We start from the raw sequence: 24,847 nt of genomic DNA on the forward strand, positions 1-24,847 counted from the left end.
AGTGCTCTGCACCCACGCCCCTCCCCCCCAGAGGACCCCAGTGCTCTGCACCCATGCCCCTCCCCCCCAGAGGACCCCAGTGCTCTGCACCCACGCCCCTCCCCCCCAGAGGACCCCAGTGCTCTGCACCCACGCCCCTCCCCCCTAGAGGACCCCAGTGCTCTGCACCCACACCCCTCCCCCCCAGAGGACCCCAGTTCTATGCACCTGCGCCTCTCCTCCCCTAGAGGACCCCAGTGCTCTGAACCCGCGCCTCCCCTTCCCCTCTAGAGGACCCCAGTTCTCTGTACCCGCACCTCTCCTCCCCTAGAGGACCCCAGTTCTCCTCACCTGCGCCTCTCCTCCCCTAGAGGACCCCAGTGCTCTGCACCCATGCCTCTCCTCCCCTAGAGGACCCCAGTTCTCCGCACCCGTGCCCTTCCCCCTCTAGAGGACCCCAGTGCTCTGCACCCGCGCCTCTACTCCCCTAGAGGACCCCAGTTCTCTGCACCCGCGCATCTCCCCCTCTAGAGGACCCCAGTTCTCTGCACCTGCGCCTCTCCTCCTCTAGGCGACCCCAGTACTCTGTACCTGCGCCTCTCCTCCTCTAGCGGACCCTAGTTCTCTGCACCCGCGCCTCTCCTCTCTAGCGGACCCCAGTTCTCTGCACCCGTGCCTCTCCTCCTCTAGAGGACCCCAGTTTTCTGCACCTGCACCTCTCCTCCTCTAGAGGACCCCAGTTTTCTGCACCTGCACCTCTCCTCCTCTAGAGGACCCCAGTTTTCTGCACCTGCACCTCTCCTCCTCTAGAGGACCCCAGTTTTCTGCACCTGCACCTCTCCTCCTCTAGAGGACCCCAGTTTTCTGCACCCATGCCTCTCCTCCTCTAGAGGACCCCAGTTTTCTGCACCTGTGCCTCTCCTCCTCTAGCACACCCCAGTTCTCTGAAAACCATCCCCTGCTCCGGGAATGGATTCTGGGTCCTTGGGGAGCATCTGTAGCTTTTTTTTTTTTTTTTTTTTTTTTTTTGAGGCAGAGTATTACTCTTTTGCTCAGCAGGCTGGAGTGCAGTGGCGGGATCTCAGCTCACTGCAACCTCCACCTCCTGGGGTCAAGCAATCCTTCTGCCTCAGCCTCCCAAGTAGTGGGGATGACAGGCACCTGCCACTACGCCCAGCTAATTTTTGTAATTTTAGTAGAGAGGGGATTTCACCATGTAGGCCAGGCTGGTCTTGAACTCCTGATCTTGTGTTCTGCCCACCTTGGCCTCCCAAACTGCTGGGATTACAGGCGTGAGCCACCGTGCCTGGTCCTAATTGTTAAAAAATTTTTTATTAAAAAATAAAATATTTTTGCCCAGGCTAGTCTCAAACTCCTGCCCTCAAGTGACCCTCCCACCTCAGTCTCCCAAAGTGCTGGGATTGTAAGCATGAATGAACCACCATGCCTGGCCCATTTTTAATATTAATATGATACCCAGACTATCGGGTCTCTGTTGACTTCTCCAACTGCGGTGTGGGGGTCTCTGGGCCTTCCCACACCCCAATGAGCTGTGGGCGACCCCAGCTCATCCCAGTGTCACCCAAGATTTGATCTTCTCCAGGGAATCTGATTACCAATATCCCAATTATCTCCCTAGCTCCGTGGAAGTTCAGACAATGCCGTTCTGAATTTGTCTAAGGCCTTTGAGCATCTGTTAATATAATACTTCCTTCCTATACGACTCAACCGCCACCAAACTCAAACGCTGCCTCTCCCTGCACCCTCATCAGCCCAGGTGGAAGGGCCCCGGAGGCCCCCTCTGTGCCCCTCCAGCCCTAGGCTCTCTCTCGTAGCTCCAGCAGCAGATTGGGCTGTGGCCATTTCTGCCCCAATCCCATCTCATTAACTCTACTATAAACTGTTTATTCACCCTGCCTCATCCAGAGCACCTGCTCAAGCAGAGCCAGCCTTTGGTGTTTGCTGAATGCATAAGTTTATTACTCTCTGTATAAAACAGCACTCCTTGTAATTGCTTCAATTTTTACATCACTTGAGTTTCAAAGGTTGCCCCTTTGTCTATTGTGAACAAATGTGTTCTCACCTCCACCGCTCTCTTCCCAATTTTATAGATGTTAACCATTTCCACCCCCAGTTTCACCTTTCTAAGCTAAAGAGTGCTGACCCCTTCAGACCCCTGGCCCCGCCCCTCCAGGGCAGACACTTTGTCCCTGTCCCCTAGCCCATCCCCTCCCCGACGCTTACTAGGAACACTGTGCAACTTCATGTACACAAAACAGGATACCGGTTCCAGTCCCCAAGTGGGTCCCGGGCATTTTTCCGGCATTTTCTGGCCTTTGTGCCCTCTGCAGCACTTGGAGAAGGTAGAGTTCTAGACTGTGTCCCTCATCCGGGAGCCACAGGACTCCAGGACAGCTCCTCCCAGAAACCCCACGGTCATTCCACACTCAACAGGCCCAACTGGAGACCCTTGTCTTCCACCAAAGAGAGGCTCCTGTCCTCCCGGTCAATACAGCGTCCTGGACTGTCCATCTCCTAGTCCAGGGTGGCTCTCGGTGCCTCTCAAGAGGCCTCTTTCAAAGGAAGATGGTAGAAATAAAAACCGTAATATCAGAGATAAAGATTCTTTTCTAATTTTTTAAAATTATTATTATTATTTGAGACAAAGTCTCTCTTTGTTGCCCAGGCTGGAATGCAGTGGCACAATCACAGCTCACTGCAGTCTTGACCTCCTGGGCTCAAGCATTCCTCCTATCTCAGCTTCTCAAGTAGCTGGGACTACAGGTGCACACCAACACACCCAGCTAATTTTTTTCTGATATTTTTTGTAGAGACGGGGTCTCAGTATGTTGCCCAGGCTGGCCTCAAACTCCTGAGCTCAAGCTATCCTCCCACCTCAGCCTCCCAAAGTGCTGGGATTACAGGTGTAAGCCATTGCACCTGGCCAAGACTTCTTTTCAACAGGATGTTCAGTAGATAAGGCACAGTAGAGGAAAGAATTATGAAGATAAGTCAGTTTTTATCTTCACTCAATTGACTGAAGATACATCAATAAAAATTACTCAAACTGAAACCCAGAAAGGGGTGGTGGGGATTTGTGCAGAGCAGAGCACCCAAAAGCTATAGTTCTATATGGAGTGTCCTAACATATGTCTCATTGGAGTCTCAGAAGGAGAAGAGAGAGAGAACGGGGCAGGAGAAATATTTGAAGGCAATAATCACTAAGAATTTCCCCAAAATAAAACAAGGACCACAAACTACAGACATTATAGTCAAATTGCTGAAAATCAAAGATAAAGAGAGAAAAAAAATGTTTTGAGACAGGGCCTCACTCTGTCACCCAGGCTGGGGTGCAATGGTGCAATCACAGCTCACTGCAGTCTCTAATTCCTGGACTCAAGAGATCCTCTTCCCTCAGCCTCCCAAGTAGCTAAGACTATAAGCATGCACCACTCTGACGAGCTAATTTTTTTTTAAGAGACCAGGTCTCCCTGTGTTGCCCAAGCTGGTCTCGAACTCCTGGGCTCAAGGGATCCTCCTGCCTCGGCCTCCCAAAGTGCCGGGATTACAGGCATGAGCCATCACACCCATCCTAATTGTTTTTTTTTTTTTTTTTTGAGATGGGGTCTCACTACATTGCCCAGGTTGGGGCCTCCCAAAGTACTGGGATTACAGGCATGAACCACTGCACCCAGCTGTTGAAGAGAAAATCATGAAGGCAGCCTGTCTTAGTCAGCTTGGGCTACCATAGCAGATACCGCAGACTGAGTGCATTAAATAATAGAAATTGGCTGGCCACAGTGCGTCATACCTGTAATCCCAGCACTTTGGGTGGTTGAAGTGGGAGGATAGCTTAAGTCCAGGAGTTTGAGGCAAGCCTGGGCAACAAAGCAAGACTTCCATCTAAAAAAAAAAAAAAATAGAGATTTATTTCTCACAGCTCTGAAGGCTGCAAAGTTCAAGACCAAGGTGCTGGCTGATTTAGTGCATGGTGAACACCCACATTTTCACACCGTGGCCCACAGCAGGGGCTGGGGCAATGGCAGTGGACCCATCCCAGAAGTCCTCCCCTGAGACCCGAGGCCTCCAGGACAGCTCCACCCTGAAGCCTCACCGACACCCCAAACTCCACACACTCAACTGGAAACCCTCGTCATCCAGCAAAAAGAGGCTCCTCTCCTCCCAGTCAACACAGCCTCCTGGACCATCCATCTCAGTGCCCCTTAGCCAACCATCAAGAGCCCCCATTTCCAGGGGAGTCGGGTTCCCAGCTGGGCCTTCATGTCCTCCTCCCAGGATGGCTTTGGGTGCCTCTCAATGGCCTCTCTGATGCTGGTCAGCCCTACAGAGGCATTTCCAGGCCTACTCAGCCCACAGAGGTTCTTCTGATGTCTAAACATCTCAAGCTTATGGGGCCGGATGCGTTGGCTCATGCCTGTAATCCCAGCACTTTGGGAGGCCAAGAGAGGTGGATCACCTGAGGTCAGGAGTTTGAGACCAGCCTGGGCAACATGGTGAAACCCCGTCTCTACGAAAAATACAAAAATTAGCTGGGCATGGTGGCATGTACCTGTAATTCCAGCTATTTGGGAGGCTGAGGCAGGAGAATTGCTGCAACCTGGGAGGTGGAGGCTGCAGTGAGCTGTGATCACACCACGGCACTCCAGCTTGGGTGACAGCGCAAGACTCTGTCTCAAATAAATAAATAAATAAATAAACAAACAAACATCTCAGCTTGGTCGTACTGCTCTTGTCACCTACAAATGCACCAGCATCATCACTCTCTCCCCAGCAAACATCACGCTCAATCCAGCACTGCCCCTCATCTTTCAGGGCATTCCTGCACCTTAGCTCCCCTGGAGAGCAGTGGAAATGATTTTTCTGCCTTCTCAGGGTAGTCTTCCCTCACTCTACTGTCTGCTTGTCCAAAACCTCACCAGTTCTCAGTGTGCACTGGAGTACCCAGAAGAGGGTACCCAGCAGAGAGTGGGAAGGAAATCAAGCTGCAGATGCTGGGCCAGGTGCGGTGGCTCACACCTGTCATCCCAGCACTTTGGGAGGCCGAGGCGGGTGGATCATTGAGGCCAGGATTTCGAGACCAGCCTAGCCAACATGGCAAAACCTGGTCTCTACTAAAAATAAAAATTAAAAAAAAAAAATTGCTAAGCATGACGGCACACACCTGTAATCCCAGCTACTCGGGAGGCTGAGGCAGGAGAATCATTTGAACCAGGACAGAGCTTGCAGTGAGCCGAGATCGCATCACTGCACTCCAGCCTGGACGACAGAGTGAGACTCTGTCTCTAAAATCAATTCTCCTGCTTTAGCCTCCCGAGTAGCTGGGATTACAGATGCGTGCCACCAAGGCTGGCTAATTTTTGTATTTTTAGTAGAGACAGGGTTTCACCATTTTGGCCAGGCTGGTCTCAAACTGCTAACCTCAAGTGGTCTGCCCGCCTTGGCCTCCCAAAGTGATTGCAGGCATGAGCCACTGCGCCCGGCCTCAAATTACCCTTTTAAAGCAACCCAACCCACCTATACACCCACCAGCTAGGTAAGAACATTTATTCTTCACACCTTTGCCCAAACTGGATAGACTCAACCTTCCTAATCGTTGCCACCTAGGAAGGTCAAATAATGTGCTAGGTCCAAATTAGTTTTTTTTTTGTTTTTGTTTTTGTTTTTTTTTGAGATGGAGTCTTGCTCTGTTGCTCAGGCTGAAATGCAGTGGTGTGATCTTGGCTCACTGCAACCTCCACCTCCTGGGTTCAAGCGATTGTCCTGCCTCAGCCTCCCAAGTAGCTGGGATGACAGGCACCCGCCACCATGCCAGGCTAATTTTTGTATTTCTAGTAGAAATGGGGTTTCACCATGTTGCCCAGGCTGGTCTCGAACTCCTGACCTCAAGTGATCCACCTGCCTCGGCCTCCCAAAGTGCTGAGATTACAGGCGTGACCCTCCACTCCTGGCCCAGACTAGTATTTTTGAGTGTTTCCTTTGGTTGTCTGTGTTTCTTTTTCTGGGATCTAGTCCCAACTCTTCAGATAATAAAATGACTTCAGATGGAGTTCTGTGTTAATTACTCCCGTGGTTTTGTCTGGCCTGTGGGGTCCTATTAGGGGCAAGCTGGAGTGGGGGAAGACTAAGGGAAAGAGCAGGCTTGAAGGAGAGTGAGGTTGTACCCAGCAGAAGGAATTGAAACTAAGGAGAGGCTGCAGGAGTCGGCCCAGACTCCAGAGTCCAAGCCCTTGGTCAAGGGTACACTCCATGGGGGTGTGGGAGGAAGGGCAGCTTCCAGGCAGCTCCATGTGGGCCAGGCAGGCTGTGGGGCTGGGCCACCAGTGGAACTCCCTGCCTGACACCTCCTGGATTTGTCCTTTTCCCTCGTGTCCCTGCTTCCCACAGCGCTGACGTCTGTCCAGATGCAGGGAGAAGGGAGGAAAAGGGGTGAGGTGGGGCGGTGCAAAGGTGAGGCTGTGCTCAGTATAACAGATAATCAGCACTTTCACTGCGTGCATGTCCAGGTCCCTGCCGCTGTCCTGGCCCTGGAGCCCTCTCTGCCCCAGTCCCCTGCCCGCTGGGCCCATGCAGCTGTTGGGGCTCCTCAGCATCCTCTGGATGCTCAAGGCCTCCCCAGGGGCCACAGGTAAGAGGGAGAGGCGGGAGGGGGCTGGAGAGAAGCTCCTGATGTGATGTTCCAGGGGAGGGGAGGGGAGGGGAAGGTGGCTCTCAGGCCTGGGGCCAGGGGATGAGGAGGGGCTGCTCCCAGCTCTGGGTGCAGGGAGAATGGAGGCATGGCCTCGGGGGGATGAGGAGGGGTTTGGTGCAGGGAAAACCAAGGTTGGGAAGGAGCAAGGGAGCTGGGTCCCCACTGCCACTCTCCACCAAGCTCTGAGCAGGTTGCAGGGGCTGCGCCCCAACCTGTATCTGCAGCTGGAGGGTGGAGGGTGGGAGTTACGTCTTCCCAGAGCAGTGCCCTTCCTGCCTTGGCTCCTTCTTGTCACCTGCCTCATGCTCCCAGCCCCGGTGTCCCCTCCAAACTGGCCTCTCCCTCCCTGACAGCCCTCTGACCTCTGCCCCTGGTTTCCGTCATCTGGTTTCAGCCTCTCTGCCTTTTGTCCCCCAGTGACTCCTCCCCAGCTCTGCTTGTCACTCTCTTACTCCGGCCAGGGCCCATGTGTCTGGGCACAGCTGTTGGTACCAGGGCCAGGGCAGGGAGCTCCTGAAGTCCACTTCACTTCCAGAGGTGCATCTGAGACTACCCGGCATGGGGTCCAGGCTGCTGTCTTCCACCCTGCAGGAACACCCCACAATTCCTCTATACTTCCCTTGTCGCTGTTCTCCAGTGTCTGCTTCTGATCCCCAATCCCAGAGGCCCATGAGTCCCCTTCTCAGTCACCTCCAGGGGCATATCCTGGAGTCAAGTGGGGATTCTCATAATCCCTTACCCCGCTTCCCTGACATCCGCGAGCTAGGCAGAGATGTGGCACCCCAGTTCTCAGCCACAAGATGGGCTGTGCCTGAGGTAAGGGGCAGCAGGTCCGGTATTTTCCACTTCCCATCTGCTGTGACTGCCTGTCTTCCTTGCCCGTGACCCCCCCCCCCCCCACCGACAGCTGGATCTCTGATCCTAAGTCTCACCATCTGTGAAATGGGTTGAAATCCACATGCGGGGGTTCATGCTTGTAAATTAATGAATCCCGTGGCCAAAATGGAATAGTTATAGAAAGATATGTCTATTTGTGTGATGAACACTCACTGCTAAGCCTTAAGGTCTCCAGAATTCATCACGCCTGACTGCTGAGGTAGCTCCTTCTGAAAGTTTCCTTCTCGATCCTGTCTCTCCGCCTCTCCGTGTGGTCCTCACACCATGCCCCTTGAAGTCATTAGCATGTGAGCTTAGCCTCTGTTTCTCCTTGGTGTTCCCTGTGCAGTTTTGTTTGTTTGTTTTTTTTTTGTTGTTTGTTTGTTTGTTTTGAGATGGAGTCTTGCTCTGTCACCCAGGCTGGAGTGCAGTGGTGCAACCTAGGCTCCCTGTAGCCTCTGCCACCTGGGTTCAAGCGATTCTCCTGCCTCAGCTACAGGCGCACGCCACCATGCCTGGTTAATTTTTTGTACCTTTTTTTTAGTAGAGAAGGGGTTTCACCATGTTGGCCAGACTGGTCTCGAACTGCTGACCTCAAGTGATCACCTGCTTTGGGCTCCCAAAATGCTGGGATTACAGGCGAGAGCCACCGCGCCTGGCCCTCTTTGTGCAGCTTTCTCTGTCTCCTGGTTTTTGTGATGCGCCCCCTGCCAGGACATGATTGGGTTCTCTCTTTTTCTCTTTGAAAGCGGGAGTCAGCCCAGACAGCGGCAGAATTCGGGCAGAGGCGGAGGTGGGAGCAGAAGGTTAATGGGGGCGGGGAGGGGATGACTCCAGGCAGCAGCATGGGGAGGAGAGGAAGGGACAGAAGGAGGAGGGGACTGGATGTGTCCAGAGGAGGGAAGGGAAGGGAAGGGGCTGCTGAGCTCGGCTATCCAAGGACAGGGGGACCAGCCATGACAAGGCCAAGGCCGGGTGAGGGATGGGGCTCCCATGCCCCACTGCTCCCCTGGGAGCAGACAGGCAGTGGGTTCCAGTACCCTAAAGCGCCCAGCTCCAAGCTGCCTCTGATGCAGGAGTGAGCTGCAGCATGCCCTGCCCTGTGATGCTGCCTGGAAAATGGGTGAGTGAGTAGCTTACATGAGTGATGTAACAAAATGACCCACGGATTTACCAGTGGATTCCTCTGCTCTGCTGCCAATGCAGGAACTTTATCCACGGCCACATCCACCTCTCATGTGACTTTCCCCAGGGCGGAAGCAACCCGCGCTGCCCTCAGCAATTCTCCACACTCCAGAGACCTGGCTGAGTGGCCACTCGGTGTCCCCCAGCTCGCCTCTCCTGCTCCCAGCCACAGGGAAAATGCACCTATGATGCTCACTACTTCCCCCCATGACACACTCATCTCTGAAACATTGCTCACCTCTCCAGTCAGTTCCAACACCTCAACCACCCCGACGTCCAAGTTTGCCTTCAAGGTCGAAACCACTCCACCCACCGTGTTGGTCTATTCGGCCACCACTGAGTGCGTGTATCCAACGAGCTTTATAATCACCATCTCCCACCCCACCTCCATCTGTGTGACCACGACGCAGGTGGCCTTCACCAGCTCTTACACCCCCACTCCCGTGACACAGAAGCCAGTGACCACCATCACCAGGACTTACCCTATGACCACTACTGAGAAAGGAACGTCACCCATGACATCTTCTCCCTCTACCACCACTGCTAGGGAAACTCCCATAGTGACAGCGACACCCTCCTCCTCTGTGTCAGCCACAGACACAACCTTCCACACTACAATCTCCTCTACAACTAGAACCACAGAAAGGACTCCCCTGCCCACTGGAAGCGTCCATACAACCATGTCCCCAACCCCAGTATTTGCTACTCTCAAAACAGCAGTGACTTCCACTTCCCCCATCACTTCTTCAATCACTCCCACAAATACAGTGACTTCTATGACAACGACCACCTCCCGGCCCACAGCCCCTAATACGTTGTCATCACTCATGAGTAACATTTTATCTTCTACACCTGTCCCAAGCACAGAAATGGCCACCAGTCATACCACAGACACCAACCCTCTATCTACCTTGGTGACCACACTCCTCACTACCATCACCAGGTCTACACCTACATCTGAGACCACCTACCCTACTTCTCCCACCAGCACTGTCACAGACTCCACAACCGAAATCACCTACTCCACAGTTTTGACAGGTACATTGTCCCCCGCCACTACTCTCCCACCCACTTCTTCCTCTCAGCGAACCACAGAAACACCTACAACTCCTACCACAAAATTGATAACCACCACCACTGAGACCACCTCCCAGAGTAGTCTGAGCTTCTCTTCTTCAGCCATCTACTCCACTGTCAGCACATCCACAACTGCCATCCCCTCACTTCCCCCTACCTCAGGTACCATAGTGACTTCCACAAATATAGTCCCTACAGCAGATTTAAAACCAGAACTTATACTCCTCGAAGTTCATGACCAAAGAATTCGAGCAAAGAACCCCCGATATTCTCAGACCCCCTTCGCCAGCTCTACAGCCACATCTCCTGAGACCACCACACTGACTCGTACGAATGACATCTCCACAGAACCTCTCACAACAGCAATGACTTCTACTACCCCCATCATTTCTGCAATCACTCCCAAGACTACAGTGACTTCTATGACAACTACCGCCTCCCGGCCCACAACCACTAATACATTATCATCACTCACAAGTAGCATTTTATCTTCCACACCTGCCCCGAACACAGAAGTGATCACCAGTCATACCACAACCACCACCCCACCATCTACCTTGGTGACCACACTCCCCACTACCATCACCAGGTCTACACCTACATCTGAGACCACCTACCCTATTTCTCCTGCTGGCACTGTCACAGACTCCATGACCGAAATCACATATTCCACAAGTATGACAGGTACATGGTCCACCGCCACTACTCTCCCACTCACCTCTTGCTCTCTCCCAACCATAGAAACAGCCATGACTCCTTCCACAAACTTGGGAAACACCACCACTGAGACCACCTCCCACAGTACTCCCAGCTTCACTTCTTCAGCCATCTACTCCACCGTCAACATATCCACAACTACCATCTCCTCACTTCCCCCTTCCTCAGGTACCATGGTGACATTCACAACCATGACCCCATCTTCTGTGAGTACAGACATATCTACCACCACACTGAAAAATATCACCCAGCCTTCTGTGGGCTCTACTGGTTTCCTGACTACAGCTACAGACCTCACCTCAACATTCACAGACCTCACCTCAACATTCACTGTTTCCAGTTCCTCAGCAATGTCCACAAGTGTCACTCCATCTGCCCCCAGCATCCAGAATAAAGAAATCTCAACACTTGTGAGTACAACCACTACCACTGGTCCCACTGAGAGAATGACTTTCACAAGTACAGAGAATACCCTGACAAGTTACATCCTGACCACCTGTCCAGTGACATATTCATTTTCCCCTTCCACGTCTGCCAGCAGTGACTGGACCACTGACACAGAGAGCACCTCCTCAGCTCCAGCCATCACCAGTACACTCCACACAACAGCTGAATCCACCCTGTCACCCACTACCACCAACTCATTCACAACATCCGCAAACATGGAACCACCTTCAACCACTGTGGCAACTACAGGCACAGGTCAGACCACCTTCACCAGCTCTACAGCCACATTCCTTGAGACCACCCCAGTGACTCCTACAACTGACATGTCCACAGAATCTTTTATGACACCAATGATTTCTGCTACACCCATCACTTCTTCAGTCACTCTCAGAAATACAGTGACTTCTATGACAACTGCCGCCTCCCGGCCCACAGCCAGTAATACGTTATCATCACTCACCAGTAGCATTTTATCTTCCATACCTGTCCCGAGTGCAGAAGTGATCACCAGTCAAACTGCAAACACCACACCTCCATCTACCTTGGTGACGACACTCCCAACTACCATCACCACGTCTACACCTACGTCTGAGAAAACCTATTCTACTTCTCCCACTAGCACTGTCACAGACTCCACCACCGAAACCATCTACTCCACAAGTATAGCTGGTACATTGTCCACTGAGATTTCTCTCCCAGCCACCACTTCCTCTCTCACAACCAAAGGAACATCCACGACTTCTACCAGAAACTTGGTAACAACCACTAATAAGACCACCTCTCATAATACTCCCACCTTCACTTCAACCATCCACTCCACCATCAGCACATCCACAACTGCCATCTCCTCAGTTCCCGTTACCACAGGTCCCATAGTGACTTCCACAACCATGACCCCATCTTCTCTGACTGCAGACATCCCTACCACCACACTGACAACTATCACCCAGCCTTCAGTGGGCTCTACTGTTTTCCTGACTACAGCAACAGACCTCACCTCAACATTCACTGTTTCCAGTTCCTCAGCAATGTCCGCAAGTGACATTCCATCTTCCCCCAGCATCCAGAATACAGAAACCTCATCCATTGTCAGCACGACCTCTGCCACCATTCCCAGTGTGAGACCAAATTTTGCAAGTACACACAGCACTCCGACAAGTTCCCTCCTGACGACCTTCCCAGAAACATATTCATTTTCCCCTTCCATGTCTGCCAGCAATGATGGGACCACTCACACAGAGAGTATCTCGTCACCTCCAGCCAGCACCAGTACACTCCACACAACAGCTGAATACACCCCGGCACCCACTACCACCACCTCATTCACAACTCCCACAACTACGGAACTACCTTTGTCCACTGTAGCAACTAGAGGCACAGGTCAGACCACCTTCACCAGCCCTACAGCCACATTCTCTGAGACCACCACACTGACTCCTACCACTGACATTTCTACAGAATCTCTGACAACAGCCATAACTTCTCCTTCCAACACTTTATCAGTCACTTCCACAAATACAGTGACTTCTATGACAACTATGACCTCTCCTCACACAACCACCCATTCTTTTACCTCACTGACCCGTATGACTCTGTCTTCTACATCTGTCCCAAGCACAGAAGCAATCACCAGTGGCATCACAAACACAATCCCTGCATCTACCTTGGTGACCACACTCCCCACTCCAAATGCCTCGTCTATGACTATATTTGAGACCACTTATCCTAATTCTCTGACCGGTCCTGGTACAAACTCCACGACCAAAATCACCTATCCCATCACTGTGACAGAGACATCACCCAATGCCACCTCTCTTCCGCTCATCTCTCCTTCAGTCTCGACTGCAGAAACAGCCAAAACTCCTACCACAATCTTGGTAACCACCACCACCAAGAGCACCTCACATAGTACCACCAGCTTCACTTCTTCAACCATCTACTCCACAGCCAGCACATACACAACTGCCATCACCTCAGTTCCCACAACCTTGGGTACCATGGTGACTTCTACATCCATGATCCCATCTAGTCTCAGTACAGATATCCCTACCTCACAACCAACAACCATCACTCCCTCATCTGTGGGCATCACTGGTTCATTACCTATGTTGACAGACCTCACCTCAGTGTACACAGTCTCCAGCATGTCTGCAAGGCCAACAACTGTCATTCCCTTATCTCCCACTGTCCAGAATATGGAAACCTCATCCTTTGTCAGCATGACCTCTGCCACCACTCCCAGTGAGAGAACAACATTCACAGGTACTGAGAACACTCCAACATGGTCCCTCCTGAAAAACTTTCCAACGACACATTCATTCTCTTCTATTTCTGCCAGCAGTGCCGGGACCACTCACACAGAGAGTATCTCCTCACCTCCAGCCACCACCAGTACACTCCACACAACAGCTGAATCCACACAGTCACCCACTATCACCACCTCATTCACCACATCCACAACTATGGAACCACCTTCAACATCTGTAGCAACTACAGGCACAGGGCAGGCCACCCTCCACAGCTCTACAGCCACATTCCCTGAGACCACCACACTGACTCCTACAATTGACATTTCCACAGAATCTCTCACAACAGCCATGACTTCTACTCCCCCCATCACTTCTTCAGTTACTCCCGCCAATACAGTGACTTCTATGACAACTACGACTTCCTGGCCCACAGCCAGTAATACGTTATCATCACTCACCAGTAGCATTTTATCTTCCACACCTGTCCCGAGTGCAGAAGTGATCACCAGTCAAACCGCAAACACCACACCTCCATCTACCTTGGTGATGACACTCCCAACTACCATCACCACGTCTACACCTACATCTGAGAAAACCTATTCTACTTCTCCCACTAGCACTGTCACAGACTCCACCACCAAAACCACCTACTCCACAAGTATAGCTGGTACATTGTCCACTGAGATTTCTCTCCCAGCCACCACTTCCTCTCTCACAACCAAAGGAACATCCACAACTTCTACCAGAAACTTGGTAATCACCACCAATGAGACCACCTCTCACAGTACTCTCAGCTTCACTTCAACCATCCACTCCACTGTCAGCACATCCACAACTGCCATCTCCTCAGTTCCCACTACCTCAGGTCCCATGGTGACTTCCACAACCATGACCCTGTCTTCCCTGACTGCAGACATCCCTACCACCACACTGACAACTATCACCCAGCCTTCAGTGGGCTCTACTGTTTTCCTGACTACAGCAACAGACCTTGCCTTAACATTCACTGTTTCCAGTTCCCCAGCAATGTCCGCAAGTGTCATTCCATCTTCCCCCAACATCCAGAATACAGAAACCTCAACTCTTGTGAGTACAACCATTGCCGTCAGTCCCACTGAAAGAGCGACTCTCACAAGTACAAAGAAGACCTTGACAAGTTCAGTCCTGACAAGATTTCCAGTGACATACCCATTTTCCTCTTCCACGTCTGCCAGCAGTGACTTGACCACTGACATGGAGAGCATCTCCTCACTTCCAGCCATCACTAGTACACTCCACACAACAGCTGAATCCACCCCATCACCCACTTCCACCACATCATTCACGACATCTGCAACCATGGAACCACCTTCATTCAGTGTAGCAACTACAGGCACAGGTCAGACCACCTTCACCAGCTCTACAGCCACATTCCCTGAGACCATCACACTGACTCCTACCACGAACATGTCCAGAGAATCTCTCATGACACCAATGACTTCTACTACCCCCATCACTTCTGCAATCACTCCCACAAATACAGTGACTTCTATGACAACTATGACCTCTCCTCCTACAACCACCAATTCTTTTACATCACTGACAAGTAAGATTCTGTCCTCCACACCTGTCCCAAGCACAGAAGCAATCACCAGTGGCACCACAAACACAATCCCTCCATCTACCTTGGTGACCACACTCCCTACTCCAAATGCCTCGTCTATGACTACGTCTGAGACCACCTATCCTAATTCTCCGACTGGTCCTGTTACAAACTCCATGAGCAAGATCTCGTATCCCACCACTATGACAGAGACATCATCCACTGCAACCTCTCTTCCCCCCAACTCTCCCTCGGGCTCAACCACAGAAGTAGCCAAAAGTCCTACCACAAACTTGGTAACAACTGCCACCGAGGCCACCTCACATACTACCACCAGCTACACTTCTTCAACCATCTACTTCACAGCCAGCACATACACAAGTGCCATGACCTCAGTTCCCTTGGGTACTATAGTGACTTCTACATCCATGACCCCATCTACTCTGAGTACGAGTATCCCTACCTCACAACCAAAAACCATCAATTCCTTATCTGGGGGCATCACTGGTTCATTACCTATGATGACAGACCTTACCTCAGGGTATACCATCTCCAGTATGTCTGCAATTCCTACAACTGTCATTCTCACATCTCCCACTGTCCAGAATACAGAAACCTCAATCTTTGTCAGCAAGACCTCTGCCACTACTCCCAGTGGGAGACCAACTTTCACAAGTACTGTGAACACTCCCACAAGGTCCCTCCTGACAAGCTTTCCAACGACACATTTATTCTCTTCTTCCATGTCTGAAGGCAGTGCCAGGACCACTCACACAGAGAGTATCTCGTCACCTCCAGCCACCACCAGTACACTCCACACAACAGCTGAATCCACCCCGTCGTGCACTACCACCACGTCATTCATCACATCCACAACTATGGAACCACTTTCAACCACTGTAGCAATGACAGGCACAGTTAAGACCACCGTCCCTAGCTCCACAGCCACATTCCGGGAGACCACCACACTGACTTCTACAACTGACATGTCCACAGAATCTCTCATGACAGCAATGACTTCTACTACCCGACTCACTTCTGCAATCACTTCCAAGACTACATTGACTTCTTTGAAGACTACTGCCTCCCGGCCCACAGCCAATAGTACGTTATCATCACTCACCAGTAGCATTTTGTCTTTCACACTTGTCCCCAGCACAGACCTGATCACTAGTCATACCACAAACCTTACCCGTTCATCTCCCTTGCTTGCCACACTCCCTACTACCATCACCAGGTCTACACCTACATCTGAGACCACCTACCCTACTTCTCCTACCAGCACAGTGAAAGGCTCCACGACCAACATCAAGTATTCCACAATTATGACAGGTAAATTGTCCACGGAGACTTCTCTCCCCCCCACCTCTTCCTCTCTCCCAACCACAGAAACAGCCACGACTCCTACCACAAATTTGGTAACCACTGAGATAACATCCCACAGTACTCCCAGCTTCTCTTCTTCAACCATCCACTCCACAGTCAGCACATCCACAACTGTCATCTCCTCAGGTCCCCCTACCTCAGGTACCATAGTGACTTCCATAACTGTGACTCCATCTTCTCTGAGTACAGACATCCCTTTGACAACACCAACAACTATCACTCACCATTCTGTGGGCTCTACTGAATCCTTGCTTACAGCAACAGACCTCACATCAACATTCACTGTTTCCAGTTCCTCAGCAATGTCTACAAGTGACATCCCATCTTCCCCCAGCATCCAGAATACAGAAACCTCATCCCTTGTCAGCATGACCTCTGCCACCATTCCCAGTGTGAGGCCAACTTTTGTAAGTACACACAGCACTCCGACAAGTTCCCTCCTAACGACTTTCCCAGGGATGTATTCGTTTTCCTCTTCCATGTCTGCCAGCAGTGACGGGACCACTCACACAGAAACTATCACCTCACTTCCAGCCAGCACCAGTACACTCCACAGCACAGCTGAATCCACCACGGCACTCACTACCACCACCTCATTCACAACTTCCACAACTATGGAATCACCTTCATCCAGTGTAGCAACTACAGGCACAGGTCAGACCACCTTCTCCAGCTCTACAGCCACATTCACTGAGACCACCACACTGACTCCTACAACTGACTTTTCTAAAGAAACTCTCACAACAGCCATGACTTCTACTCCCCCCAACACTTCTTCAATCACTCCCACCAATACAGTGACTTCTATGACAATTATGACCTCTTGGCCCACAGCCACTAATACGTTGTCATCACTCACCACTAACATTTTATCTTCTACACCTGTTCCGAGCACAGAGATGACCACCAGTCACACTACAAACATCAATCCTGTATCCACCTTGATGACCACACTCCCCACTACCATCACCAGGTCTACACCTACATCTGAGACCACCTACCCTATTTCTCCCACCAGCACTGTCACGGAGTCCACGACTGAAATCACCTATTCCACTACTATGACAGAGACATCATCCACTGCCACCTCTCTGCCACTCACCTCTCCCTTGGTCTCAACCACAGAAACAGCCAAAACTCCTACCACAATCTTGGTAACCACCACCACCAAGACCACCTCACATAGTACCACTAGCTTCACTTCTTCAACCGTCTACTCCACAGCCAGCACACACACCACTGCCATCACTTCAGTTCCCACTACCTTGGGTACCATGGTGACTTCTACATCCAGGATTCCATCTAGTCTCAGTACAGATATCCCTACCTCACAACCAACAACCATCACTCCCTCATCTGTGGGCATCACTGGTTCATTACCTATGATGACAGACCTCACCTCCAGCATGTCTGCAAGGCCAACAACTCTCATTCCCTTATCTCCCACTGTCCAGAATACAGAAACCTCATCCTTTGTCAGCATGACGTCTGCCACCACTCCCAGTGAGAGACCAACTTTCACAAGTAGTGAGAACACTCCAACAAGGTCCCTCCTGTCAAGCTTTCCAATGACACATTCACTCTCTTCTATGTCTGCCAGCAGTGCCAGGACCACTCACACAGAGAGTATCTCCTCACCTCCAGCCACCACCAGTACACTCCACACAGCAGCTGAATCCATACTGTCACCCACTATCACCACCTCATTCACCACATCCACAACTATGGAACCACCTTCAACATCTGTAGTAACTACAGGCACAGGGCAGGCCACCTTCCCCAGCTCTACAGCCACATTCCCTGAGACCACCACACTGATTCCTACAACTGACATTTCTACAGAATCTCTCACAACAGCCATGACTTCTACTTATACGTTATCATCACTCACCAGTAGCATTTTATATTCTACACCTTTCCAGAGCACAGAAAGAATCACCAGTCATACCACCAACACCACTCCTCTATCTACCTTGGTGACCACACTTCCCACTACCATCACCAGGTCTACACCTAAATCTGAGACAACCTACCATACTTCTCCCACTAGCACAGTCACAGACTCCACGACCGACATCACCTACTCCACAGGTATGACAGGTACTTTGTTCACTGAGACGTCTCTCCCACCCACATATTCCTCTCTCCTAACCATAGAAACAGCCACGACTCCTACCACAACCTTGGTAACCACCACCCCTGAGTCCACCTCCCACAGTATTCCCAGTTTCACTTCTTCAACCATCTACTCCACAATCAGTACAACCACGACTGCCATCTCCTCAGCTTCGCCTACCTCAGATATCATAGTGACTTCCACAAGCATGACCCCATCTTCTCTGAGTACCGACATCCCTTTGACAACACCAACAACTATCTCCCACTCTTCTGTGGGCTCTACTGAATCCTTGACTACAACAGACCTCTCCTCAATATTTGCTGTTTCTAGTACATCAGCAATGTCCACAAGTGACATCCCATCTTCCTCCAGCATGCAGAATACAGAAACTTCATCACTTGTCAGCATGACCTCTGCCACCACTCCCAGTGAGAGAACAACTATCACAAGTACTGAGGGCATTCAGACAACTTCCCTCCTGACGAGCTTTCCAGTGACGTATTCATTTTCCTCTTCCATGTCTGCCAGCAGTGTAGGGACCACTCACACCGAGAGTATCTCCTCACCTCCAGCCATCACCGGTACACTCCACATGACAGCTGAATCCACCCCGTCACCCACAACCATCACCTCATTCACAACATTTACAACGATGGAAACACCTTCATCCACTGTAGCAACTACAGGCACAGGTCAGACTACATTCACCAGTTCAACAGCCACATCCCCTGAGGCCACCACATTGACTCCTACCCCTGACATTTCCACAGGATCTTTCAAAACAGCAGTGAGTTCTACTCCCCCAATCACTTCTTCAGTCACTTCCACATATACAGTGACTTTTATGACAACTACCGCCCCTCTGCCCACAGCCACTAATATGTTATCATCATTCAACAGTAGCGTTTCATCTTCTACGACTGTCCCAAGTACAGAAGCGATTGCCAGTGGTACCACAAACACCACCCCTCTATCTACCTTGGTGACCACATTCTCCAATTCTGACACCAGTTCTACACCTACATCTGAGACTACCTACCCTACTTCTCTTACTAGTGCTCTCACAGATTCCACAAACAGAATCACCTATTCCACCAGTGTGACAGGTCCACTGTCCACTGTGACCTCTCTCCGACCCACCTCTTCCTCTCTCCCAACCACAATAACAGCCACAGTTCCGAGAACAAACTTGGTAACCAAGACCACCAAGACCACCTCACACAGTACTCCCAGCTTCACTTCTGTGATCACCACCATCGAGACCACTTCACACAATACTCCCAGCTTCACTTCTCGGATCGACACCACCGAGACCACCTCACACAGTTCTCCTAGTTTCACTTCTCTGATCACCACCATGAAGACCACCTCACACCGTACTCCCAGCTTCACGTCTCCGATCGCCACCACCGAGACCTCCTCACACAGTTCTCCCAGCTTCACTTCTTCAATCGCCACCCTCGAGACCACCTCACACAGTACTCCCAGCTTCACTTCTTCGATCACCACCACCAAGACCACCTCACACAGTACTCCCAGATTCAGTTCTTCAATCGCCACCAGGGAGACTACCTCACACAGTACTTCCAGCTTCACTTCTTCGATTACCACCAGGGAGACCAACTCAAACAGTACTCCCAGCTTCACTTCTTCGATCACCACGACCAAGATCACCACACATAGTACTCCCAGCTTGACTTCTTCGATCACTACCACTGAGACCACCTCACACAGTACTCCCAGCTTCACTTCTTCAATGGCCACCACCAAGACCACCTCACACAGTACTCCCAGCTTCACTTCTCCGATCGCCACCAGGGAGACCACCTCACACAGTACTCCAAGCTTCACTTGTTCGATCAACACCACTTCACATAGTACTCCAAGCTTCACTTCTTCGATCACCATCACCAAGACCACCTCACACAATATTCTCAGCTTCACTTCCTCGATCGCCACCACTGAGACCACCTCACACAGTACTCCCAGCATCACTTCTTTGATCGTTACCACCGAGACTACCTCACACAGTACCCCCAGTTTCACTTCTATTGCCATCACAGAGACCACTTCACACAGTACTACCAGCTTCACTTCTCCAACCGCCACCACAGAGACCACCTCACACAGTACTCCCAGCTTCACTTCATTGATCAACACCACCAAGACCACCTCACACAGTACTCCCAGCTTCACTTCTTTGATCACCACCACTGAGACCACATCCCATAGTACTCCTAGCTTCAGTTCTTTGATCACCATGACCAGGACCACATCTCAGAGTACTCCCAGCTTGACTTCTTCCATCACCACAGCTGAGACCACCTCATACAGTAGTCCCAGCTTCCCTTCTTTAATCACTATCACTAAGTCCACATCCCACAGTACTACCAGCTTCAGTTCTTCAATCACCACCACTGAGACGAACTTACACAGTACTCCCAGATTCACTTCTTCAATCACTACCACTGAAACCGCCTCACACAGTACTCCCAGCTTCACTTCTTCAATCGCCACCACCAAGGCCACCTCACACAGTACTCCCAGCTTCACTTCTTCAATCACCACCACTGAGACCACCTCACACAATACTCCCAGCATCACTACTTCAATCAGCACAACCGCGACCACATTCCACAGTACTCCCAGGTTCACTTCCTCAGTCGCCACCATGGAGACCCCCTCACACGGTACTCCCAGCTTCACATCTTCAATCACCAGCACTGAAACCACCTCACACCGTAGTCCCAGCTTCACTTCTTCAATTACCACAACCGAGACCCCCTCACACAGTACTCCCAGCTTCACTTCCTCAATTACTACTGCTGAGACCACCTCACGTAGGACTTCCAGCTTCACTTTTTCGATCACCAACACCAAGACCACCTCACACAGTACTCCCATCTTCACTTCCTCGATCATCACCAAGACCAGCTCACACAGTTCTCCCAGTGTCACTTCTTCAATCACCACCACCGAGACCACCTCACACAATACTCCCAGCTACACTTTTTCGATTGCCACCATGAAGAACACCTCACAGAGTACTCCCAGCTTCACTTCTTCTATCATTACCATGGAGACCATACCACACAGTACTCCCAGCTTCACTTCTTATATCACTACAAACAAGACCATACCACACAGTACTCCCAGCTTGACTTCTGCTATCACAACCACCAAGACCACCTCAAACAGTATTCAAGGTTTCACTTTTTCGATCACCCCCACCGAGACCACCTCACACAGTACTCCCAGGTTCACTTCAACCGCTGCCATGGAGACCACCTCACACCACACTGCCAGCTTCAATTCTGTGATCGCCACCTCCGAGACCAACTCACACAGTGCTCCTAGCTTCAGTTCTTTGATCGCCAACACCGAGACCACCTCACAGAGTACTCCCAGCTTCACTTCTCTGATTGCCACCACCGAGACCACCTCACGGAGTACTCCCAGCTACACTTCTGCAATCACCAACACCGAGACCACCTCACACAGTACTCCCAGCTTCACTTCTTCGATCGCCACTGAGTCCACATCCACCAGTACTGCCATCTTCACTTCTTCCATCACCACCACCGAGATCACCTCCAACAGTACTGCCAGCTTGACTTCTTCAATGACCACCACCGAGACCACCTCACACAGTACTCCCAGCTTCACTTCCTTGATCACCACCACTGAGACCACATCCCATAGTACCCCCAGCTTGACTTCTTCGATTGCCAGCACCGAGACTATATCACACAGTACTCCCAGCTTGACTTCTCCCATCACCACCACCGAGATCACCTCACACAGTACTCCCAGCTTCACTTCCTTGATCACCACCACTGAGACCCTATCACATAGTACTACCAGCTTGACTTCTGCGATCACCAATACTGAGATCATATCACACAGTATTCCAGGCTTCACTTCTTTGATCACCACCACAGAGACCACATCACACAGTTCTCCCAGCTTCACTTCTTTGATCACCAACACCAAGACTACCTCATACAGTCCTCCAGGGTTCACTTCTTCAATCCCCACCACTGAGACCACCTCACACAGTCCTCCAGGCTTCACTTATTCAATCACTACCACCGAGACCACCTCACACAGTACGTCCAGCTTGACTTCTTCAATTACCACCAAGAAGACCACTGAGAGCCCCTCACACAGTACTCCCAGCTTAACTTCTTTGATCACCACCACCAAGTCCACCACACACAATCCTCCAAGCTTCACTTCTGAGATCACCACCACAGGGAACACCTCACACGGTACTCCCATTTTCACTTCTTTAGTTGCCACCACCGAGAGCACCTCACACAGTACTCCCAGCTTCACTTCATCGATCACCAGCATCGAGACCGTCTCACACAGTACTCCCAGCTTCAGTTCTTTGATCACCACCATGGAGACAACCTCACAGAGTTCTTCCAGCTTAAGTTCTTTGATCACCACCACTAAGTACACCCCATACAATCCTCCGAGCTTCACTTCTGTGATCACCGCCACAGGGATCATCTCACATAGTACTCCCATTTTCACTTCTTCGATCACCACCACTGAAACCACATCCCACAATACTTCCACCTTGACTTCTTCAATCACCACCACGGAGACTGCATCCCACAGTACTTCCAGCTTCACTTCTTCGATCACCAGCACCGAGACCACATCCCACAGTACTCCCAGCTTGACTTCTTCAATCACTGCAACAGGGACCACCTCACACAGTACTCCCAGCTTCACTTCTTTAATCACCATCACTGAGTCCACATCCCACAGTACTACCAGCTTCACTTCTTCAATCACCACCACTGAGACCACCTCACACAGTATGCCCAGCTTCACTTCTTTGATCGCCACCACTGAGATCATCTCACATAGTACTCCCAGCTACACTTCTTCGATGGCCACCACCGAGACACCCTCACACAGTACTCCCAGCTTCCCTTTTTCAATCACGACCACTGAGACCATATCACACAGTACTCCCAGCTTGAATTCTGCCATCACCACCACTGACAGCATGTCACACAGTATTCCAGGCTTTGCTTCTTCGATCACCACCAGCGAGACCACCTCACACAGTCCTCCCAGCTTCACTTCCTCAAGCACCACCACTGAGACCCCTTCACATAGTCCTCCTGGCTTCTCTTCGTCGATTGCCACCTCCAAGACCACCTCAACCAGTCCTCCCAGATTCACCTCTGCGATCGCCATCACCAAGACCACCTCACACAGTACTCCCAGGTTCACTTCTGCGATTGCCAGCACCAAGATCACTTCACAGAGTACTCCCAGTTTGACATCTCTGATCACCACCACCGGGACCAGCTCACACAGTACCCTCGGCTTAAGTTCTTCGACTGCCACCACTGAGACAACCTCACACAGTACTGCTGGCTTCACTTCTTAGATTGCCACCACTGAGACCAAGTCACACAATACTCCTGGCTTCACTTCTTCCATTGCCACCACTGACACCAGCTCACACAGTACTATCAGCTTCACTTCTTCAATAAACACCACTGAGACCATATCACACAGTACTTCCAGCATCACTTCTTCAATCACAACCACCAAGATAATTTCACGCAGCACTCCCAGCTACACTTCTTCGATTGCCACCACTGAGACACCCTCACACACTACTCCCAGCTTCACTTCTACGATCACCACCACCGAGAGTACATCTCACAGTAATTCCAGCTTGACTTCTGCCATCACCACCACTGAGACCAGGTCACACAGTCCTCCCATCTTCCCTTCTTTGATCACCACCACAGAGACCACCTCACACAGTACTCCCAGCTTCACATCTTTGATCACCACCACTGAGACCACCACACGCAGTATTCCAGGCTTCACTTTTTTGATCCCCACCACTGAGACCACCTCACACAGTCCTCCCAGCTTCACTTCTTCAATCGCTACCACCGAAAACCCCTCACATAGTAATCCCAGCTTCACTTCTTTCATCACCACCGCCGAGTCCACCTCACACAGTCTTCCAGGCTTCACTTCTGTGATTGCCACCACAAAGACCACCTCACAAAGTACTCCCATCTTCACTTCTTCTATCACTACCACCGAGGCCACCTCACACAATCCTGCAGGCTTCACTTTTTTGATCCCCACCACTGAGACCACCTCACACAGCCCTCCCAGCTTCACTTCTTCAATCACTACCATTGAGACCCACTCACACAGTATTCCCAGCTTCACTTCTTTGATCACCACCACCAAGTCCACCTCACAAAGTCCCCTGGGCTTCACTTCTGCAATCGCCACCACAGGGATCACCTCACACAGTACTCCCATTTTCACTTCTTCGATCGCCACCACCGAGAGCACCTCACACAGTACTCCCAGTTTCACTTCATCGATCACCAGCACCGAGGCCATCTCACACAGTACTCCCAGCTTCAGTCCTTTGATCACCGCCACCAAGACCACATCCCACAGTACTCCCAGCTTAACTTCTTTGATCACCACCACCAAGTCTACCTCACAGAATCCTC

At 51.1% G+C, this 24,847-nt stretch overlaps 2 protein-coding genes across 2 annotated transcripts; both read left to right on the top strand.

The window, feature by feature from the left end:
• The first annotated feature begins 6,564 nt into the window (after positions 1 to 6,564).
• Positions 6,565 to 14,828, top strand: LOC129040851 (mucin-3A-like). Its single transcript, XM_054495694.1, has 10 exons — positions 6,565 to 6,625; positions 8,771 to 9,553; positions 10,277 to 10,436; positions 10,578 to 11,165; positions 11,324 to 11,428; positions 11,858 to 12,028; positions 12,449 to 12,574; positions 13,571 to 13,675; positions 14,090 to 14,343; positions 14,659 to 14,828. Exons 1-10 carry the CDS (start codon positions 6,565 to 6,567, stop codon positions 14,826 to 14,828), a joined length of 2,523 nt encoding a protein of 840 aa, XP_054351669.1.
• A 421-nt stretch (positions 14,829 to 15,249) lies between these two features.
• LOC129040852 (mucin-3A-like) lies at positions 15,250 to 21,155 on the top strand. The gene is made up of 3 exons (XM_054495695.1): positions 15,250 to 15,662; positions 16,764 to 20,883; positions 21,072 to 21,155. Exons 1-3 carry the CDS (start codon positions 15,250 to 15,252, stop codon positions 21,153 to 21,155), a joined length of 4,617 nt encoding a protein of 1,538 aa, XP_054351670.1.
• Positions 21,156 to 24,847: the final 3,692 nt, after the last annotated feature.

The sequence above is a fragment of the Pongo pygmaeus genome, chromosome 6 (assembly GCF_028885625.2).
Source record: "Pongo pygmaeus isolate AG05252 chromosome 6, NHGRI_mPonPyg2-v2.0_pri, whole genome shotgun sequence".
In the NCBI taxonomy this organism is placed as follows: Eukaryota; Metazoa; Chordata; class Mammalia; order Primates; family Hominidae; genus Pongo; species Pongo pygmaeus.

Coding starts and splice junctions, on each gene's coding strand:
- LOC129040851 (XM_054495694.1), top strand. CDS start 6,565: ATGCAGCTGTTGGGGCTCCTCAGCATCCTCTGGATGCTCAAGGCCTCC. Junction 11,429..11,857: donor CGCCTCCCGGCCCACAGCCA/GTAATACGTTAT, acceptor CCGTTACCACAG/GTCCCATAGTGACTTCCACA. Junction 14,344..14,658: donor TTGTGAGTACAACCATTGCC/GTCAGTCCCACT, acceptor ACATTCCCTGAG/ACCATCACACTGACTCCTAC.
- LOC129040852 (XM_054495695.1), top strand. CDS start 15,250: ATGACCCCATCTACTCTGAGTACGAGTATCCCTACCTCACAACCAAAA. Junction 15,663..16,763: donor ACAGCTGAATCCACCCCGTC/GTGCACTACCAC, acceptor TACACTCCACAG/CACAGCTGAATCCACCACGG. Junction 20,884..21,071: donor GTACTCCCAGCTTCACTTCT/TCAATCACCACC, acceptor CTCACACCGTAG/TCCCAGCTTCACTTCTTCAA.